We start from the raw sequence: 22,319 nt of genomic DNA, 5'->3' as shown, positions 1-22,319 counted from the left end.
CTCTGAGAGTATTCTTTGCCTCTTTTATGCTCTTGTGTCTTGTACCTCTCCCTCCTGGGCACAAAGCTCCCCAAAAGCAGGACCTGTTTCGTTGGTGTCTACACAGCAACTCTATCATAGACTGGATATTTGTGGGTTGATACAGGTGCGCTCGTGAGCCCAGCAGTGCTTCAGGGTAGTGATGGGTGCCGTGTGTATGGGAGTCTTGGAGATGGGTGCAAACCATCAGGGGGCGGAGCCCATAGACGCGCCCCTCCTCCCCTCCCTCCTTCCCTCCCAACACATCTCTGCCATGTCTCCTTCCTCTGTACCAACCCCCTAGGCGCTCTCTGTCCCCGCACCCTGCCTCGGTTTCCCCTTAGCACATCTCACGGCTGCCACGGATATTTTTGTGTATGTGTTCCAAGCCCGTCTTGCCTGCAGAATGTCAGCTCAGTGAGTGCAGGAGGTTTGTGTCACCCCTACTTGGAGCCCAGCACCTAGAACAATGCATGGTGCACGGCGGGTTCTCAGTAAAGAAATACGTTTTTGAGGGAATGAATAAAAGCTCCACCAAAATGCTACACTTGGAGGCCGACATAGACCGAGTTCAAAGTCATATCATTAACATGCAGTAGATGGGCCTGAATGAATTTTCCAAGTGAACATAGACCTTTTGGGCAGACTTGACATGTTTCTTCAGAGAGAAGCCCTGGGGCCTGTGGATGAAGTTTCAGGGAGTTTTGTCTGCACATAACACAGGAAAAGCCGTGAAGTGTTGTAAGCGTCGTTCTAAGGTTCTAGCTGGATGTGCCCTGTAGGTCCGCACCGTGATGGTGGAAGCTCCTACCCGGAGTTCTCCAGGCGGAAACTAGGTGGCCAGTGACGGAGAGGTCTTAGGAAGATCCCTTTGGGCTCTTGGGGACTCTATGACCTCATATTCTCGCCAGAATAGGAGTCCGGGGTTGTTCTTTTCCATTACTGATGCAGTAGATCACCTGTAGGGAACAGGCCAGCATCCAGGCACGTTAGGCACCTTCTCCAAACATTGGGTATCTCTGGCCACACACAGTGGCGCTTAACACTAAAAAACTGCACACTTGAGCGATCTGAAGTACATTCTAATCCCATCACCAAAACCCATTGTATCTGTGAAGTCAAAGTTTAGTATTAGGCCAATTTTATTGAGTTGTCTTTTGAAAACGTGATGATTGTCCACTCATGGGGTATGGCATCACCAAGGCTCACCAGTTGCCAGAGAATCTCAGGAGGTTGTGCCTTAGCTGTCCAAGCTGTATTTTGCTGTCTCTGCCTCACCTCACCTGCCTTGGACAGGACGTGACTTCAGCTCTCTGATCATGTCAGAGCCTCACTTCATAATCTGGATTTTTTTTTTTTTAAAGAAGATGCTCAGAGAAAGTCAATTTTATTTTTCCACTTAGTGGTTATTTGTGAAAAGTTTGTTTTATAGATGGAGATAAGGAGGTATTGGCACTGGACGAAAAGAATCCTCACCTTAAACCACACTGCTGGCATATTTTGACCACCAGCAAAATATCCATCCATCTCTCCCACCCGAGTTCCTATAGTAGGTGATGTTTTTGTTTTAAACCAGGGAACATTAATTGCCTAGCAGAGATGAATTAGAAGTATTCGATTGGAAACGTATAGCTGGCCCTCAACAAAAGTTTCCATTTTAGATAAGACATAAAGGAGCACCTGGGTGGCTCAGTCGGTTAAGCGTCTGCCTTCGGCTCGGGTCATGATCCTGGGGTCCTGGGATGGAGCCCCGCATCGGGCTCCCTGCTCGGCGGGAAGCCTGCTTCTCCCTCTCCCACTCCCCCTGCTTGTGTTCCCTCTCTCGCTGTGTCTCTCTCTGTCAAATAAATAAAATATTTTAGATAAGACATAAAAAGAATCGATCACAAACTTAATTATTGATGCTAATGGAAAGGAAAAGGAATAATGGAGAACAGATGTTTGTCTAGCCATGAGTTTCTGCTCCTCCCCTTTCTCACTGTCGAAGAGAACACTTGCATATGTAGATGCTTGGTGGCGCAGGGAGGGAAAGTCCGTGAGTGAACCCCACTTGGCAGATTAAATGGGGTGTGCTGATTTCTGGCTCTTACATTATTCCTACAGAGCTTCAAAACCCATATTTTTATATAAAAATCGAATTTCTAAGTGTTGGAAACCAACTACAATTTGAAACATGTTCCTTTTGGCTAAGCAGAGCATTAGCAGGCTACATCTGAACCACAGGTGACCAGTCTGTGACGTCTGCTCGAAGCAACACAATGGATTGCCAGGGGGAGTTCCTTACTGGTTTTTGGTCCCAATTATGAGCTTCCCTCTTGGTTATCACTGAGTAACCAAAGCTTAAATAGCCAAAAGGAGCCATAAGAGAAGTAGATATGTTTTAAGTCTCAAGGATCCAATGCTGGACACTCATGAATCCATGATACCTTTTAAAACTGGTCTGTAGGAATCTTTCGAAGGTGTTTGTACTTAATCCATACTGTCCAGCATGGTTGAATAAGGCAGTTTTCATATTAATAAATTCTTCCCATTGTACCATACATAAATTGTCTTCAAAGACGTAAGGCTGCTTATCACTTGTCCTGCTAGCTGTAAATCGATCTTTCTTTGCTGCTCGGGGAGCTCTTGGGCACCGTCGGTGTCTGCCATCATTGACTTGAACCCCTGGTCCATGTGAGGAAGAAAGTTCTCACAAAATAAACTGGGGTGATTGTTAACTCCGCTTTCCTTGCTTCGTTGTTGAGGAAACCGAGGCACAGAGCTGTTAATGACTTAGGCAAACCACGCAGCCAGTCAGTAGCAGCACCAGACCCCACGCCCTCCGGCCACCGTGCTGGTGTTTCTGTGACCACTGTTCTTCTCACGTGCGTCCTGCTTAACATCATGGCTGGCCATCAAAAGTTTTGTGTGCTTGGCACATTGTACCCAGAGAAAGAATCTGGGTGAACCTGGAAGATTTACTAAGGAAAAAGGCGAAAAATAAAGCTCAGAAGTCACGTTTTCTCGTAAGTTCTGTCTGTGTCATGCACATCAGTTACGCAGCTTCAAAAACGGAATGGCTCACGTTTGAGTGAGAATACAGAAGATGTGGTGTGAGCCCCTTGTCCTACTACCACGAGGAGAATTGCATGCTAATAACGAATCGCTGTTAAGGAAAAGAGTCAACAAGAGACCTACAGTTAGGAGTTTAGCCCATATCCAACATGTAAATGCACACTCATTATAAGAATGGGAGCTACAAATAATCGTGTAAATTGTGGGTGATCCCAATCCTGTACATTCTCAGCACCGTGGAGAGCTTAATACACCAAACATGAAACAACGGTTGTCTTCTTCAGTGTTGTCCAACAACAAAAAAGCCAAAATGGCAACCGAAGGTGCGGCAGGGGCAGAGAGGATTGAAAAAGGAGCAAACCTTCTTACAAAGCGCTTTCTTCAGGAAATGTGGTGCCACATAAGTCGGCAAATTTTTTCTCTCCAAGGAGATAAAGTAGGGTCATCCATGATCTTAAAATAGTCACATTCAAAGAAAAATGAGCAGAGACATCTGGCTAAATGTTACATCTGTTTTCACTTCCATTAATTTTTTTCCCAGAAGAAGGTATTAGATCATGTTAGACAGCTATTGGATGATAATACAGCACTCTAAACACATTTTTAAAAGCCACCTGTTTTATGCTTTGTGGCTGTCAGTCCATACATGGACATGAATATAGGGAATCCCTAAACACAGTAACGTCCCTCCTGCCTGGTTTCTATCTCAGCAGAATCATTACAATGTCAGGGAGAAACCCCTTCGCCCCCTGCCTCATTTCCTTAAGACAGGTTCTGACTTTCACCTCACTCTTTCATCCAGTTAAATTATTGAGCAGCTGCCGTATGCCTCTAGATGCTAAGGAGTCAAAGAATTAGAGGTCCTGCCTTGAGGGATTCGTGTTGAGGGGGGAGCACCCTTACCAGAAATGTCATCTCATGTGATCGGTGCTGTTACTGAGATGTGTGCAGGGGGGTGGGAGAACCGAGGAATCCCTCTGTGCTAGCAACTTTGCTGGAGCCGACTGTATGCATTTGAATAAGGCATCGTCCTTGACCTTAGGGAAGTCACAGATGCGTGGTAAGACTCTACCTAACAGAAGTCCATAGATTTAGGCCTTAGAGGCTACTCTGAAAGTCCAGTAGTTCACTGTTTCCTTTCCCACTAGCCAAGCCACAGAGCCACCACCCATTCTACAGATGAGAATGTTAAGACACTTTAAACATCTTGCCCAAAGCACACAGTTAATCAGGGGCACGGGCGGGGCTAGAATCAGTATTATTTTTTCCACACCTGAATTCTCCAGGTGCCCATGAACACCACTCTCACTATCTCCTGTGCACAGGGACAAACTGCCATTTTTGCTGATGGTTTTCCTCCAGTGCTGCTTCCACAGACATGTATGCTGAGCCCTAGTGAAGTTCCGGACACAAGAGGGCACTGCAGCCCTGCATGTTAGTACCTGCCTTCCCAGGCCTGTATGGGGTCGGTGCAATACGGGGCATTTGCCAGTGTCTGCTGCCTGCTCCAGTGTGTAAATCACACCACCTGCACTGACTCTGTCCACCACCCAGTGGGGCCACAGAGACAGAGCCGTCCAAACCGAGAAGTCTCTCTCTGATGCTCACTATCTGCCAGATATTGACTGCAGGCTAGGCATGCAAGGATGAGCAAGACAGAGAGGCCCTGCCCTCAAGTAGCCCAGAGTCTAGGGACCTTAAACATGTTGTGAAATCCATCAAGGGGACTAGCATGGGAAGGGAGCTGGCAAGAGCTTCAGCTGGGATGGGCTACCTCACCCACGTCATGGGTGTGAACTGTTCCCTGTGCTCCAGGAGCTTACTGTCGAGGAGACAGACACCACCCACTGGAGAACAATAAAGGGCAGAATATAGCAAATTCTTTGGGAAAAACTATAAAAGCCATAGGTAGCCAGGAAAGAAAGCATTTGGTAACTGGTAAAAATGGGGAGGAAAAATGGCAAATGGTCCTTACCAAGGGGGAAGAAACGTAAGTGACTTCCTTGTGTCTTGGCTGCCTTGTCTGTAAAATTGAGATAATTATAGTACCTGCCTGGTAGGGTTGTCATAAGCTTTAAATTATTATTATTCATAAAGCACTCATAGCAGAACCAGTAGCGGTGGTGGTGATGATGTTGCTGTTCTTCATCATTGATGATGTTATTGTTGATGATGATGACAACAGTGTTATTGATGACTTTGATGATGGCAATGGTGGTGATGTGATTATGATGATGACATTGTTGTTGATGATGGTGCTATTGATGAGAATGGTTCTGTTATTCATTGCTAATGATGTTATTGTTGATGATCATGATGACCATGTTATTGCTGTTGTCCATCATTGATGATGTTATTGTTGATAATGATGACAGTGTTATTGATGATTATGATGACATCAATGATGCTGATGTGATTATGATGGGTTGATGACAATGGTTCTATTATTCATTGTTGATGTTATTGTTGATGTGACAATGTTATTGATGATTGTGATGATGATGATGATGGTGTTGATGATTGTGTTGATGATGATGATGGTGTTGATGGTGATGATGATGGTGTTGATGATGATTATAATGATGATGATGGTGTTGATGGTGATGTTGATGGTGATGATGGTGACGATGATGACGTTACTGTTGTTGCTGTTGTTGCCCTAGCTCTGACTCATACCTGAGAGCTGGGGCCTTCAACTATTGTCACCTTTTCCCTGTAGTGGGAAGTAGTTTCACCTCTTGCTTTGATGATGTGAATTTACATAGAGGTCAGTTATTAATAGCTGTTATGTTTCTATTTTGTGCAAAAATTAGGCCAAAATGACCAAACTATGATGGAATGTATCTGTAGACAAAGGATTTTTATTTACTTTCTGAGTATAAGAAATAGTTGGTGTGGCCTTCATGGTTAGCTGAAGTGGATATTGAAGATCTAGGCCAGGATCTGGACCTTTCTAGATAGTGTGGAAGGTGTGCACATCTTTATGCAGAGGGCAAGAGAGAGTCTGTCCCCAGAGCACTCAGCCTAGATAGATCACCTCAACTATTTCCAAATCGAAACAAAAATGAAGAAACACACAGATGATGAATTTTACTTTGCCTGGGCAGGCAGACCCCCACATCCTCCAGATCTTAAGCATAGCATCAAACTTCCATCTCCTTTGAATTCCCAGCTGCTACTAAGGGGTGTTTATATTATTAATAATTATTAATAACAGCTTCCATCTATCTCACTCTTGCAATGCCAAGAAGTGCAAAGAACGTCGACTTCATTTAGTCCTTACAAACAGCATAGCTGTCCACATTTTACACGTGAGGAGACCACGGCTCAGAAAGCAGGGTCACGTGGATTTACGTGGGCGAGCTCAGACAAGATGAACGTTATGCTCTTACCTGAGAAGTAAAGTTTAATTTGTTTATTGTCAGAATGATCATCATTTGTAGGCCTGGGCATAAAAGAGCCCCTTTTTTCTGTCTGCAGTCACCGCAAGATTCTAATGGGTGCATGCTCAGGATAATTGCCAAGGGCACAAGTGCCCAGGGGGACTTGGCTCTGATGGTGACCTGCGTCTGTGCTGTATGTCATTGGCCTAGGGCGGTCACACAGTTTAGCTGAGTACCATGTATATGGAAAGTTTCTCTGGGGGTAGGGAAGGAGGGAGTGTCTTGCAGACAGGGTCGGTGGGTACCATATGTGGCTTTTCTGACCACAAAGTAAGACCTGCCTCTAGGTCCCTTTGTGGGTTGAATTGCGTCCCCCCCACCCCTCCCCTCCAAATAATATATTGAAGTCCTAACCCCAGTACTTCGGAATGTGACTTTATTTGGAAATAGGATTGCTGCATACGTAATTAGTGGAGAAGAAATCATTTTGGAAGAAGGTGGGACCTTAATCCAATGACTGGTGTCTTATAAGAAGAGGGAAAGAGACAGACACACAGGACAGAAAGCCGCGTGACAACAGAGGCAGGTAGACCAAGGAGCACCAGGGACTGCTGGCCACCACCGGAAGTGGAAGGACCCTCCCAGGCAGGTTTCAGAGGGGGCCCCTGGCCATGCTGACACCTGTGTGTCTCAGACTCCCAGCCTCCACACCGTGAGGCAGTAAATTCTGTTGTCCTAAGCCCGCCAGATGTTGGAACTTCATTATGGCAGCCCTGGGAAACTGATACAGTCCCCAAGTAGGGGCTCCTCCAGACCCTTCCTCAACCACCAAAAATCCCACTCTGACTTACTACCTTAGAGCAGTGCTTCTCAAAGAGTAGCACATAGGCTCGGCTGGATGTGCAAATTCACAGGCTCCATCACAAACTGTGGAATTGGAGACTGGAGTGGCCCCCTCCAGCCTCCACCTTTCTAAAGGCCCTCCCGGTGATCTTGGTACAGCTGGAGTTGGATAGAGGGTGTGCGAGACACCGTCTCCTTGCTTCTGAGATAGACTTCTCACATTCTTAGTTTTTCTGAAATCAACATGCATCTTGCCATCTCTGTAAAATCTTATTTATTTTTTTAAAGATTTTATTTATTTATTTGACAGAAACACAGCGAGAGAGGGAACACAAGCGGGGGAGTGGGAGAGGCAGAAGCAGGCTTCCCACCGAGCAGGGAACCCAGTGCGGGACTGGATCTCAGGATCCTGGGGTCATGACCTGAGCTGAAGGCAGACGCTTAATGACTGAGCCACCCAGGCACCCCAGTAAAATCTTATTTAAACCAGTGGTTCATCTCGCAGTCACTGGCGTCTCAGAATCCACGAAAAATAGTAAACAAAACATCCATCCACTGTGCCTATTAGTGCTGTCTTGTTTAAGAAGTGACAGTTGAGGTAGAAGTGATTCCTGGGCAGGATTTTAAAGAAGTCTGTGTCCTGGGCAGCGGGGGTGGGTAATGAGCACCTTGAGACACATCGTGACCTTCAGAAATGCTTCCCAGGAAGGGTTTAAAGCCCCCCCGTTCATCTCTGATGCGCCAAAGTCAGCCTGAGGCCCACCCTCTGGGTCCCGCTCCTATTTAATTACTGTGAGCTTCATTTCTGCCACTTCTGCTGGCCTTTTGGGAGCTCTTGAGGCTTTGCTTCTAAGATGCACCCCTTGCTTAGAGGCGGGCCCCCCGACCGAGGGAAGGACTGCATTTGGTTGATGTTTTCTTCTCTCTCTTCTGGAAGTATTTTCCTATGAAGCATGCCCACTCCATCGCCCCCAGTCCCAGCCCACTCGGGAAACTGAGACTTCAGATAAAAACAGTGTGCAGTTAGGGGGCTGGTATTTAAGGGAGAACATCTGTTCTGTCACACTTTAAAAACACGGCTACTAAAGCAGGAGAAAATTAATTAAAAGTGTCACTCATGTGGCTGTTCAAATTACATTTCTACTTCTCCACAGAGCATTCACTTATGTGTTATAAGGTATTTTGCTGTGGTGTTCTACATCATTAATTCTGTTTAAATTACTCTAAATTGCCCACTGACATAACAAAAATGAGGAAATTGGGGGGAAGAGATTTTATTTTCATAGAGTTTTTAAAGCATGAGTTTTAGTAACACGCTGTTGGTGTGGACAACACACTCATACACACGTAAGAACATGCACGCACACACATGCACAGATACATGTGCATACACGCATGTGTGCATACATGCACGCGCACACGCTCACACTCACAGATACATGTGCATACACGCAGGTGTGCATACATGCACGCGCACACGCTCACACTCACAGATACATGTGCATACACGCAGGTGTGCATACATGCACGTGCACACGCTCACACTCACAGATACATGTGCATACATGCATGCGCACATGCTCACACTCACAGATACATGTGCATACACGCAGGTGTGCATACATGCACATGCACACGCTCACACTCACAGATACATGTGCATACATGCAGGTGCACACAGGCACACACATGCTAACACACATGTGCAGACATGTACACACACGCTCACACACAGAGATACATGTGCATACATGCAGGTACACAATGCTCACACGCACATATGTGCATACACGCAGGTGCACACACACATGCTCACATGCCCCATGCACAAAATTTACTCTCTTTCTGTAAAAGTATCACTGCCTTTTTCCTTCTCCCCAGTGTTGGTGATGTTTTGTAGAACAATGATTACCCAAGTTTCAACATCTGTGTTGGTTTATTTTTCTCACTTCTTTTCCCACCTTTCCATCCCAAAGCAAAGGAAGACTTTTATATCCACATTCCCACAAGATCCCCCAAGAGATCTTACACTTTTTATAAATTTGTTCATTTATTTTGAAAAATGTTTAGTTAGGGTGCTCCGTTTGCTGGGAGCCCAATGTGCCGAGCTCCTGCAGTCGCTGCTCTCCAGGGCTGGGGCTTTAGTTTGCCGAGATGGTACATGTTCATGAAGACAGTAATTCAGGGAGAAAGCAGTAAACACGAGCAGTAAAACAATTATTAAATAATTCAGAGAACTAAGGACTTCTAGCTGGAGGGTGTCGGGAATATTTTTAGATGCATAGAATGGCAGGGCAGAAGGAAGCTTAAAGAGCCTCTAATCCCAGCATTTTATAATGTGTTTTAAGCCACAGGGCCCTTTCTTCAAAAGGAAACTCACTGGGATGCTCAGCATTGTAATAGCAGGCCCTCACAAGGCTCCCAAGTGCTTCCCTTGAAAACCTCTGATCTAGTTCTGTTGCATCATTTTGCAGATTAAATAAATGTGGGGGCAAAAAGGTTAAGTCCTAAGAAGAGTCCGCTTGACGGAAATGAAGATCAGCTGTAGGGAGAGCCCGTGTGTAACAGCGTGGGAAGTGTGTTTGGCTTACTTAAGTGGATATTTTGGAGGTATTTCTATGCAAGACGCTTGCAACGCTGGCCTGCCTCAGATACTGAATAATCGTAAACTTATTCTGATGAGAGGACAGTGCTGGGAAGACTCTCAAATGCCCCTTAGAATACAGTCTTTCTGTAGCAGACGCCTAAGAAAGCTACAACCCTTTAACCCTTTCCTTGCTAGGAGGCGTGGCTGTCGACCGTTGATGCAGTCAACAAACTCGCAATACCTTCATGACAGAAGTTAGCTCTAGATTATCTTTTGCCCAGAGCTGGTCTTTAAAACAGGTAACTGACAACTGTGAGGTTATTCAGAAGAACGTGCCACAGCCTCTGAACTGACTCCACTCAACCTCGCAGGTTCCCAAGGGGTGCATCCCATCAATAAATTCTGTATCCATCATTTAATCAGCAAATACCAACTGGTCACTGACTTTGAGTAAGACACTGTACATGTCCCTGTGTGGGATACAAAGTTGTAAGAGTTTCCTAAATGCCAGGTATAGAAGAAGAGATTAGACGTAAGGATACCATTGGCGCTCAGATTAGAACGTAATCTGAGGGCACCTGGGTGGCTCAGTCGGTTAAGCGTCTGCCTTTGGCTGAGATCATGATCCCAGTGTCCTGGGATCGAGTCCTGCGTCAGGTTCCCTGCTCAGCAGGGAGCCTGCTTCTCCCTCTCCCTCTGCCCCTCCTCCCCGCTCATGCACACACGCACTCTCTTGCTCAAATAAATAAATAAAAATCTTAAAAAAAAAAAAAACATAATCTGAACTTTAGCTGAAATTCATCAGAGGGCTTCTGGAATCACAGATAATGAGTATTGTCATCAGTCTGAGGGACATGGCGGCACCCGAGCCACGGTGGGGATCCAGGCTCAGCCCTGCTCAGCACAAATGCGACAACCACTGTGCATTGCATCATTTTTCCTGTAGTTTGCCTAATCTGGCAAAACGGGCAAAGCTGAGCTCCATCTTTCATACGTTGGACTCTGAATTATGCCAAACCTCCACCCAGGTTGATGCCCAAAGGGCATAAAAATAATGCTATGTCTTCAGCGCAGATAATTCATGAAACCTAAGGCTTTATGAATCAACAGCCCCAAGACACTAGCTGAATTTCAAGCCCTTGTCACCAGCCCTAAGCGTCACTCAGTTTCTAGAGCAAGAGCTTACACGTGACCGTACCAAGTTACCATGACATTTCTCACCATCCTTGGTGAGTGTGTAAAACAGCCCACTGATTTCTATGCACCACACTTAGGCTGCCACATGGAAGTGTGTCCTCATCCAAGGTCCCCAGACACACGGAATTCGGCTGAAGCAAAACCCAGTGCTGTGGGGCATGGCAGGCAGACCCTCACGTGCCAGGTTCCCTGGGAGCGATCACAAGGTTTCAAAATCAAACAGCAACGAAATCCATTGGCAGCGTGGACTAGGAAATACTTCTTTAGGACAGATACCTTTATCCTCTGTGAAAGCGCCAGGAGTTGGGCTGGCTCGCTGTTTGTTGGTACGATCCTATCACCTTGGTGCATAAACTTCGTGTATGGGGATGCATACTGCATGAGCTGGCAGATAGAGAGATCTGGATTCCGGGCAGAGGAGCCCATCTCTAGCTCACCCCGCCAGCAGAGGCCCTTGCTCAGTGCTCATGAGAGGTGCGGGGAGGTGGCGCCCTTGCTTGCATGCTGTGGGCTTAGCCTTGCTTGCAAATTGTCTGTCACATAAACATTCCCCGAGGAGGAGGAGGAGAGGGATGAAGGTGAGCACGGTCGCTGTGAATTTTATTTTTTAATTTATTCTGATGACTTTTTTCTTTTCCAGTTTTGTGTCTTTCTGCATTACTTCATTTCCATCTGTAAGTGTCCTTTTTCCCCATCCGGTCAAGCAGGTGTAAATCAGTGTTCTGACATGAAGGGCATCAAAAACCAGAAATGCAAAAATGAAGGTTTTCTGTTTTGTGAATCTGTTGTGGAATTCAGATCCTTTCCTTTTGTGGTTTGAATGCTCCGCCCCTGACTGCAGGGATTATATGGATCAAGACTGCCATACGTGCTGGTTGTGAATTCCTTGCTTCGATTTATTTGAAGCAATTTATTTATTCCACAATATACACGTGGAAGTCAGATATCTAACTTGAGTCAAAATGGTCTCTGTCACTAATGAAAGTTTTTAAGAAGCCAAATGTTGATTTTGCTGCAGTTATGTCTTCGGAAGCAAAGGTTGAGCAGATAGAACTAGTTTTCTCTGTCCGTGAGCGCATGGTTCTGCACCTGGCTTTGAACATTCATGCTCTCAGTGCGTCTTCCAAGGGTCCACCAGCTATGAGACAGGCTTACCTACCAGGGACTTCAGACACATCAGGACAGGACTAAGAGAATCCTATTAAGTGTTTTTATGCCTACACACACGTGTTCACACACGTGCATGCACTACGTGAATGCAGGAGTGCGTGCGTAAGGATAGGGCAACAGACACGCACGCACAGAATTAATTGGATATTTACTATGGCACCTCGATGCAGAGAGGAGCTTATGGTGAAATATAACAGTATCGTTTCAAAAGCATGTCCTGTGTCCTAAGACAAGACCAGATACCGGAAGGGCGGAAAACAGACTCTCCTTCTCGGTACAGGTCTCGCTGCCCCCCACTACTTGTCCACATCTGCATTTTAGAGGGAGGCTCCAGTGGTGTGTGCCAGTCTCACAGCAGGCTGGGAAGCTGAGGCAGGGTCTCTCCAACACCCAGCACGGTGCCGGGCGTACGGGAGGAACCCCAAAGTGCAGGCAGCCGCCTCTGTGACTCTTGCTAAGGGCAGACCTTGACAACCCCATGTTCTGCACGGGAGACCCAGAGAGGGAAAGTTGCAGAGCTGGGACCAGAAAGTAACTGGGGGCAGAGCTGCAACCAGAGCAAACCTCCCTACCGTGTCCCTGCTTGTGGGAGTCAACTTGCCGACCTCTCCGCCGCGCACCTTCTGGTGATCGTGCTCACTGTGTGGCAACAAAGCCTAGTTTGTGCCTGTCTGTCTTCCCTACCAGACTCTGAGTCGCTGACAGCAAATACTTTATCTGTTTCTGGCGGTTTCCCTGGACTTGGCAGTATGCCTTGCACATGGGGGAATCTTTATATATGCGTGTTGAATTGAGCTGTAGGCAAAGGAAAAAGAAACCATGAGCAGGAGTTGTCAGAAGAATAGCAGATGAGCAGAGTCCTATGAGGCTCTGGCTGCCTATAAAGCAAAAAGCCAGATTTCCCAGATTTCCATCACAATAATCTGTGCACAGATAACAGAGAGGCAGTGCCTTGCAGACAGCAGGGACAAAATAGCAAGAGCTTCATACTGTACAAAGCAACTCATTTAACCTGTGAGTTGTTGGCTGGGTGTGCATTAGATTTTTCGGAAGAAGAGGAAAGAAGACCAGTTTAAAATTTCAGTGAAACCCCTCCTAAGGCTCATTAGTAAAAGCATTCTTGTTTAAAATGGGCTTAGGGATCTTCCTTTTACTTACAGGCTCTCCCAAAAGCCTGTGCATACTGTTCGTGTGTTTGGCATGTCCCTTCTCTTCTTTTCTTAAAGAACTCTTAGATGAACACTAACCCAGGCCTGATCAAAGTATCATGAAGTCTAAATATCTATTGCAAATTGAGACTCTCCTACTTTTTCTTTATTTTTTATGAGAAAATGTTTTGTAATTTAGGTGCTTTCCTAAGTCATCTGCCAATTTTCAGGAGCCTGGCCATCATAGAAAACTGAAAACTATTTGGGTAATCTTAAAACCCACACAGAGCAGTGTTTCTAGACCACCAGGCCCAGGGAGCCAGCAGGCAGGCAGTTGGAGGAAGAGAACCCGGTTCCTGGGTCACAGATGGCCGCCAGCCCAGGGGCACCCACTCCCAGAGGAGGGGCTGACCTTCGGACGGGATCTGGAAGGTTGGATGGGATTAGGTTAGAATCAATAGGTTTAAATTATACATAAGGGCTGCTTTTTAACTTTTGTGTCCTCTTTAAATGTAATTTTTGTCTGTTTTATGTCTGTTTGGCTATTCTAAAGAATATTCTATGTTAAATAGTGGGAATATGGCATGGTTGTGATGAGGCTCTCAAGGAAAAGAACACAATTCAGACCCAGTATGGAGACAGCTACTGTTGGCACTTAGAGAAAAGGTGGGGTGGGCGATGGCTAAGTATCCACAGAGGGACAAGAACCTGAATTATAAGACACAGGGACACAGGATGGTCTTACAAGATCCTTCCTTAGCCTGGTTCAAATTTGCTGCCTTGATATGTCACAGCCAAGTATGTGCTTAAAAGGTCTTTGTTCATTAGCCATTAATCCATTCAGCAAACATTTTGTATGCAGCGCTGGCTCCCAGATTTTGAATAGGCACTGGGGGGACACAGATTGCCAGCCCAAGGATTTCAGAGAGAGTATATGTGTGTCTGTCTGTCCATCTGCTGTTCGCCGGGGGTGTGGTGGGAACCTGGTAGGAGCAGTTGCATTTTAATTTTATTTTACTTATTTATTTGAGAAAGAGAGTGAGAAGGAGCAGGGGGAGCAGCAGAGGGAGAAGCAGACTCCCCACTAAGCAGGGAGCCCGATGCGGGGCTCGATCCCAGGACCCTGGGACCATGACCTGAGCCGAAGGCAGACGCTTAACGACTGAGCCACCTAGGTGCCCCAGAGCAGTTGCATTTTTTTAAAATTGCAATTCAGTGTGACAATTGCTACCATTGGTGCTAAGGGCACTTTTTTGAGTGATAATTAGAAAGAACAAAGGGGAAGCATCTGCGGCCACGGTAAAGAGCTAAATTCTTAAATAGCGTGGGGACAAGCAAGTGTAATTGCGGCAGATGAAGGGTGGTTCTCAGTACACACAGTCACATCCACACCTACACAATCACACATGCACACACACACATGCACACAGTCACACCCACACAATCACACCCACATGCACACAATACAAATGTCAAATAAGCATGAAAAGATATCCCACGTCACTCAAAATTTGAAAAATTTAATTGGAGAAATACCAAGATACATTATCTTCCCATCAGAGTGGAAAAAACAAACATTGTTTAAAGTTATAATGTAGACCCCCCCCCATACACTGTAAGTTAGAAAGCACTGAGACAGAATCTGTGTTGCCTCTGCCGGGGATGGTAGACCACTGTCCCCAGTGTCTCACAGAGACCCCCATCCCCGGAGACCCTCCCCACCACCACGTGACCCCCAGCTCCCCCGCAGGAGAGCTCTCTCCCACCCCTTGGCCAAAGGCATGAGAGCCAGTGTGAATGACGGTTGGGTCCAGACATATTAGGAGCCCCTGGGTGTCTCCCCGGCTCACTTATGGGGTAAGCCAGCGTGTTCCAGACGAGGGCTGGAGCTCCATCCCAGGCCCCAGAATGAAGACGCCGCCCAGCAGAGAACCCAGCGGGACTTAGCTGACGTGTCTACCAGGATGTAACGTTAGCAAGAAATAAACTTCCATTGTTTGTAAGCACTGAATGTAGGGGATTGTGTTTGAAACCTCAAGCTCATCTAGCGAAAGCTGACCATAAAACCTTCTAACCCGGTAGTTGCCTTGCTGGTAACTCACTTAACTGGCAGACAGTCTTACCTGTGTGCGAAGATATGAGCACGAGGGTTTTCTGCAACACCATTTATGGTAACAAGAAACAGAAGGAACCAGCCTAAACTTCCATCAGTAGGGAAGGCACCGAATAAACGATCATTTGGCCATATAATGGAATATTGTACATCTGTTAAAAGAGCTTCGCAGCCTTTACAAATATTTGTATAATTGTGTATTACAGCATTTACCGTTCTGCAAGTTTTTTTCATGCAGCAGTATATTCTCCATCTTGTCCATGTCCTTGGATGTGCAGTTGCTCACTCGTGCGCCTGCTCATCTTCTCTGTGTGAATGCACCGCATCTCGGCTGCCCCTCTGCTCACGGCCAGCCGGGCCACTGTTGCTGAGGCATAGTTGCCGCCCAGAACGGTCTACCGCGAGCCTCCTCGTGGGCGTGGGTGTGGGCGTGCGCGTGTGCAGGGTGCCTGCAGGACGTTCCAGCCCTGGAGCGGCCCAGCCGTGCCCCACCAGCGCCGTCAGACCCCAGGCCCATGCTGACTTGCGCTGCACGCACGAGCTTCCTCGAATGCCGCTTGTGTGGCCTCGCCCCCCGGCCGCTCTATTAGCTGGCGTGGGCCCTAGCCAGGATTGTGGGTACATACCATGTGGCAGAGAGACTTTCTAAGTGTGCAGGGAGGTACCAAGGAGCAATTGCCTCTGGGAAGGGAGCAGGCGGAGATCAGGAAAGGGTGGACAAGTGCCCTCAAGTCTGTGTTCTATGTTTTATTAAAAAAAAAAAAAAAAAAACAAGAACTAAGGCAATAGGGTGCAACCTTAAGATTTGATAAAGCTGCCAACTTACATGCAAGTGTTTTTATGTTATTTGTATCTGTTTGTTTAAAATATCTGCTTATGTGTAAATATGACCACAGAGAAGCATCTTAGGACTTTTCAGAAGCGCTTAGGTCCCTTCTGGGAAGCGGGGGTCAGAAGCGTATTGTACTTGTCACTCTACTCCTTTCTTTAGTGTTTGCATTTTTTTTAGAAACATATTATCAAGTTCATGAATTAAAAATTGAGGAGGGATGAGTTTCTGATTGTATGGATGAGATGAAAGACTTCAAACTCTCAGAACCTGTGTTTTCTCATCTGTAAAATATGGGTTAGAAGCATCTACTTCATAGGGCTGCTGTGAGGATTATGAATTATTCATATTATAGATCTTGCAGAGCACCTTTACGTAGTAGGCACTAAATAAATAATAATTGTTTACATTATTAATAAAAATGTAGGATACGCTCTGTTTGCAAATTTACTCACCCTGAAATGTGCAAAGAAAATAGATGTAGTTTCTTTATTTCTCAATAAGTGATCTGTTCTTCCACATGAGCTCCCCACGGGGGAAAATGGATCTTGGAGCCAGGAAACTTAGTTTGATTCAATAATTTAAACCCACAGCCAATGTTTAAATCCCTCTCAGTAAGTGCTGTCTCTTTAGATTTAAACACCCAGACTCTCAGATCACTGCTGCCCGCCCCCCCCGGGGAGATGGTGTCAGATTTATCAAATAAAAATGCAGGACAGGGGCGCCTGGGTGGCTCAGTCGTTAAGCGTCTGCCTTTGGCTCAGGTCGTGATCCCAGGGTCCTGGGATCGAGCCCCATATCGGGCTCCCCACTCCGCAGGGGGCCTGCTTCTCCCTCTCCCACTCCCCCTGCTTGTGTTCCCTCTCTCGCTGTGTCTCTCTCTGTCAAATAAATAAATAAAAATCTTTTAAAAAAAATAAAATAAAAATGCAGGACACCCAATTATATTTAATTCCAGGTAAACAACAATTTTTTTAGTGGTAAGTCCCAAATACTGCATGGGACATATTTATACTAAACCAAACCAAAACAAAACACTGTATTGTTTATCTGAAATTAAAATGTAACCAGATATCCTGCATTCTTTTTGGGCAATCCTATCTAATGGGTGAATGGTGGAGGAGGGAAGGGGTAGGGGGAATAAGACCCCTGGGCCTCCCGGACTTTGGATGTGCCCTGGGCAGTGTCTGGGTCCAGTCCCTGGGCCATGGACAGGCTCTGAGGGCCATGGCTGGTGCAACCCACAGTCTGTCTCTCAGCTTAGCCGGGGCCTGGCTGAACCAGTCCCATCTTGCTCCTCAGTGGCACATCCTCTTTGGGCCTGGACTAGGACCTCCACTCGATAGCCACCGCAGTGGGGTCTCTAAGTCCTCAGAATAGCGGGATCTATGGCAGGTTTCCAGGCTCTCAGTGGAGCCGCTTATCATGTGGTCCCAGAGAAACATGCAAGAAGTTATGATGATCCCAGGGAAGCTCAACACCAGCCATCCCTCTCCCCAAACAGTACCTGTCCTCTGGCTCAAATGTGGCCACCCCTGAGTTCAGAGCGTCCCCGCATCCCCAGCCTGAAGCAGAGAGCAGGCGGCACCCTGGCCACGGTGTCCCCGCCATGGCCCTCTCTCCCTCTGCCCCCCTGCCTTCCTCCTGCCTCCCACCTCCTCTCTCTGCCTTCGTTGTGCCCAGTCCCCCAAGCCAAGGGGCAGCCCTCCCCTGCTCCTTCTTGGATGCTCTGTGACCCCCACTTAGCATTCACTCCATGAATATGAAATCAAGCACCAACTATATTCCGAACACCATCTAGATGCTAGAAATAATGGCAGTGAGTAAGACAGCTCTTCTAGAGCTTACACTCTTGTGCAGTTGAAGACAAACCCAGTGAGCAAATACTGAAAATCCCCGTCCTAAGGTCCCAACTTCACAGAACGTAGCAGGGAAGCTCTCTAAACGGGGAGGGAGTACGGACGGGTAGGGGCTGATGGCATAGTCAAGGAGGCTCCCGCTGGGTGGGTGGAGAAGGCATTTCAGCAGAGACTGGAATGAGGAAAACTAGCAAGCATGCCAGTGTCTGGGGCAGAGGGAACAGTGGGCGCCCTTCCAGCCTGCAGAAGTCCAGCTGGCTGGAACAGAGTGAATTCACAAAGGGGGCAGAGCAGAGGCCAGAACGATCGCCTGCCACATAGTATACTTTCAAAATGATACAAAAAATAATTTGGAAAGCCCCTTTTGCTTTCTGGACTCTCTTCTCCCTCAAGAGAACAAGGACATTGACCAAGACGGAAGCCAAGGAGGGCCCCTCTGCCCGGAGCCGGACCTTCCCTCACACCTCTGGGCTCTGGGCTTCCTGACGGCCTCGGAGCTGGAAAGCTGCAAGCTGACGTCACGCAGGGGGAAACAGACACACAGGCCAACATCCGCACAATAGCCCTGCTAGGTTAGTAAGTGTTTGCGAAGAGTCACAAGAGGCCAGCAGAGGCGACGACGTCTCCGGGACGAACCCGTCCAGGACCGCCGCTGGAATCATTCACCGGAACTTGATGCCCTGTGTGTGATCTGCGTCAGCACAGGGACCGTGGAGCGAGGAGGGAGTGCACCAAGGGCGGCTCCGTGGAAGGCTGTTTGTGGTTTTCCGCAACGTGCATATTGGGAGTTTGAGCCGGGTTCCTTGTGATTACCAAGGGCACGAAGTCAGGCAGGTAGCCTGCGACAGCCCGCTGTGTGCGAGCTGTAAGGAAGGCTAGATTCGCTTGTGTGTCAGATAAACTAAACAGCCTTCTCTCTGTTTCTTCTCTGGCTTCTCCTCTCTCCCCACTCAGGTCCTGGAGTCCCCACGGTGACAGTGCACAACACAACAGATAAGAAAAGTAAGTGCCTCTTGCTCTTTTCTGGAATCTTCCCGTGCCGTGGGAGAAAGGAAGCCGAAGTTCTGTGAGAGAATCCAGCCCACGTGTTCTGATTTGGAGACACAGAGATGGTGCTGTCCTAGCAGTTCAGAGTGACCCCCACAATGGCCAGCATTGAGCAATGTGGTGGACGCGCAGGGCCACGCAGCCGGAAGAGGAGCTGAGGCCCGGAGACCACTGCAGCCATTGCAGGGCCCGTCCGCGGCCCTGAACGGAGCCCAAGGCCCAGAGCTCTGCAGCCTGGCCCTCCACTGGGGGCTCCACGGGCACTTTGAGGCTCACCTGCCCTTGTGGGTAGGGGACGCCTTCATGGCATGAGGGGCTTTCACTTGAGGCCCTCCCAGCACATTTTTTCTTGGAGGGACCCCATGCAAGTCGAATGCATACTCGTGTATTTATGCAGAGGATCGGAAATGATGCTTCCCGTCCCAGGCAGACCCTCGGTAAAGCTGAGAATGAAGAGAACGTGCCCTTAGCCCCTCCCTTCCTTGGCCTTCCTCTGCCCTGTCCCCGAGGAACCCCACTGCTTCCCTCCTCCCGACCCCCCACTCTTTCCCACTGTGGTACCACCTGCCCTGGCAGGACCCCGCTCTGTGTCTTGCCTTCTAAAGGAAGGTCAGACCTCAGGCCCCGATGGCAGGCGTCTCTCTGCATTTCCCTTGAATATCAAGGCATCCCGGTGTCGGTGACTCGATTCCTGGCCTGGTGGTCGGACTTGGAGCCCAGCTGGCACGGGGGGGGCGTGGAGTGTGGAAGAGGGGGTCTCCAGTGTTCTATTTAGACACTGGTTAGAAAGTGGCCAGAGCGTTCAAAGGTAGATAAAATAGACTGATTTTAAGAAACGTCATTTAGGGAGTAATCCCCAATGATGACGGTATTTCACAAAACTTATCCAATAATTACTAGAGATTCCAAAGTAAAAGATAACATCAGGAATAGATTTTTAAAATCACTTAAAATGCAAAGGAAGTCCAAAAAAGGGCTGTCAGACGGATACGAAACCCACTCAAAACACTTGTGTGGCCATCAGTGGGGGGAGAATACGGGGAGAGGGCTACGTTGACCTTCCTGTTGTCCCCCTGGGGGGTGACAGTGTTCTGGGCACAGGGGTGCCCGACCCCAGGCCTCATCTCCAACACAACTGGGGAGCCTTCTAGGAGCCTGTGAGGTTTGGGGGTCTGGCCACGTGTCCAGTAGGGACGGGGTGTGATGTGCGATGGTCTGGGCTGCACCCCACCCAGCCACAGGCTGCCCACTCTTGTGGGTAGAAGGGCTTGGAGGGTCCAGGGGAGGCTGCCTGAGGGGTCCGGCCAACGCTCACCCCAAGGCAGGCATCTGTGGGGTTGACAGACACAGCCTGGCATGACAGCCCTCTTTTAAAAGTGTTCATGCTAGAATCTCTTTCAGTGATTCTCACTTTGAAGCATGGAAATATTTCAGAAAGCCTCAACTGGACTATCTTTTTTTCTGAAGAAAACTTGTACTATTCACTTAGAGGACTTGTTTAAATGTAAGAGTACATAGACAGTGGTGTGTGTCTGATAGAATATTAGCCATCAGAAAGAATGAAATCTTGCCATTTGCAACAACATGGATGAAGCCAGAGGGTACTATGCTAAACAAAATAACTCTGTCAGAGAAAGACAATTATCATATGATTTCAGTTATATGTGGAATTTAAGAAACGAAACAGAGGATCATAGGGGAAAGGGAGGGAAAAATACAATAAGATGAAATCAGAGAGGGAGACAAACCATAAGAGACTCTCAACTCTAGGGAACAAACTGAGGGTTGCTGGAGGGGAGGTGGGGGGATGGGGTAACTGGGGGATGGACATTAAGGAGGGCATGTGATGTGATGAGCACTGGGTGTTACATGCAACTGATGAATCACTGAATTCTACCCCTGAAACTAAAAAAAAAAGTACAGAGATAATTTCCTGACATTTTATGAAGTTTTTCCCTTCTTTAAAATCTGTGGAATGATGCACACTGAACAGGGTGTGTGGTCAGTGTCCTCGCTGGATGCTGCACCATGTCGCAGAGGGTGTCACTCTGGGGGGAAGCTGGGTGTGGGGTGTATGGGACACTAGGCCCTATTTTTGAAACTTCTTGTGAATTTATTTCAAAATAAAAAGGGTGTTTGTTGTTTTTTTTTTTTAAGATTTTATTTATTTGACAGAGAGAGAGACAGCGAGAGAGGGAACACAAGCAGGGGGAGTGGGAGAGGGAGAAGCAGGCTTCCCATGGAGCAGGGAGCCCGATGCGGGACTTGATCCAGGACCCTGAGATCATGACCTGAGCTGAAGGCAGACGCTTAACGACTGAGCCACCCAGGCGCCTCCCCCCTTTTTTTTAATTTATAGTCTAGTAAAAACACAAAACTATTTCTAGGTGCTTTTTTTCCACCTTTTTAAAGAAAACTAGGTGTGGGGGCGCCTGGGTGTCTCAGTCGTTAAGCGTCTGCCTTCGGCTCAGGTCATGATCCCAGAGTTCTGGGATTGAGCCCCGCACCGGGCTCCCTGCTCCACGGGAAGCCTGCTTTTCCCTCTCCCACTCCCCCTGCTTGTGTTCCCTCTCTCGCTGTCTCTCTCTCTGTCAAATAAATAAATAAAATCTTTAAAAAAAAAAAAAAAAAAGAAAGAAAGCTAGGTGTGGCTCTTCTTAAGAAAGCCATTCACTTCCACACTCTGACTTGCTTCCCTGGAGGACGCTGTTGGGAATCTGTCCTGGTCAGGGGTGATGCGGCGCCTGCGTCTGAGGAGGCCTTGTGCCCGGTAGCCGCACTCAGGCTTGGCCGTGACCACAGCTCCAGGGCTGTGGGGGCCGGGAGTGTGAGCCCATGTGCCGAGTGCCAGTCCCCACTTTTCCCCGTCGGGCTTATGTGGGGATGAAGCCGGCCTACATCCTACATGCTTCACAACAGTAATGGGACAGGTTGCCTATTCTGTTTATAAAATGGGGCCACGTATGTGCGGCACACGGCACTCAGCGAGCGTCCGGGTAGGAATTCGCCATGTGCCCTCCAGCATGGGCAGCGGGGGAAAGCTCTCGGTCTGGGACGGCTCCCTAATTCTG

At 47.7% G+C, this 22,319-nt stretch overlaps 1 protein-coding gene across 1 annotated transcript in view; it reads left to right on the top strand.

Annotated features, from left to right (window-relative positions):
• DPP6 (dipeptidyl peptidase like 6) overlaps positions 1-22,319 on the top strand; it is a 689,297-nt gene that overhangs the window by 635,008 nt on the left and 31,970 nt on the right. Inside the window, exon 17 of the mRNA XM_064575688.1 lies at positions 19,156-19,203. Within this exon, the coding sequence (XP_064431758.1) occupies positions 19,156-19,203 (48 nt within the window). The remainder of the gene's footprint in view (positions 1-19,155; positions 19,204-22,319) is intronic.

This window comes from Mirounga angustirostris, unplaced genomic scaffold, assembly GCF_029215605.1.
Source record: "Mirounga angustirostris isolate CCGP_5_RB_7025 unplaced genomic scaffold, mMirAng1.0.hap1 SCAF_12, whole genome shotgun sequence".
Lineage (NCBI taxonomy): Eukaryota > Metazoa > Chordata > Mammalia > Carnivora > Phocidae > Mirounga > Mirounga angustirostris.
Note: the sequence above shows the minus strand (reverse complement) of the source record. Positions and strands in the feature narration are given on the sequence as shown.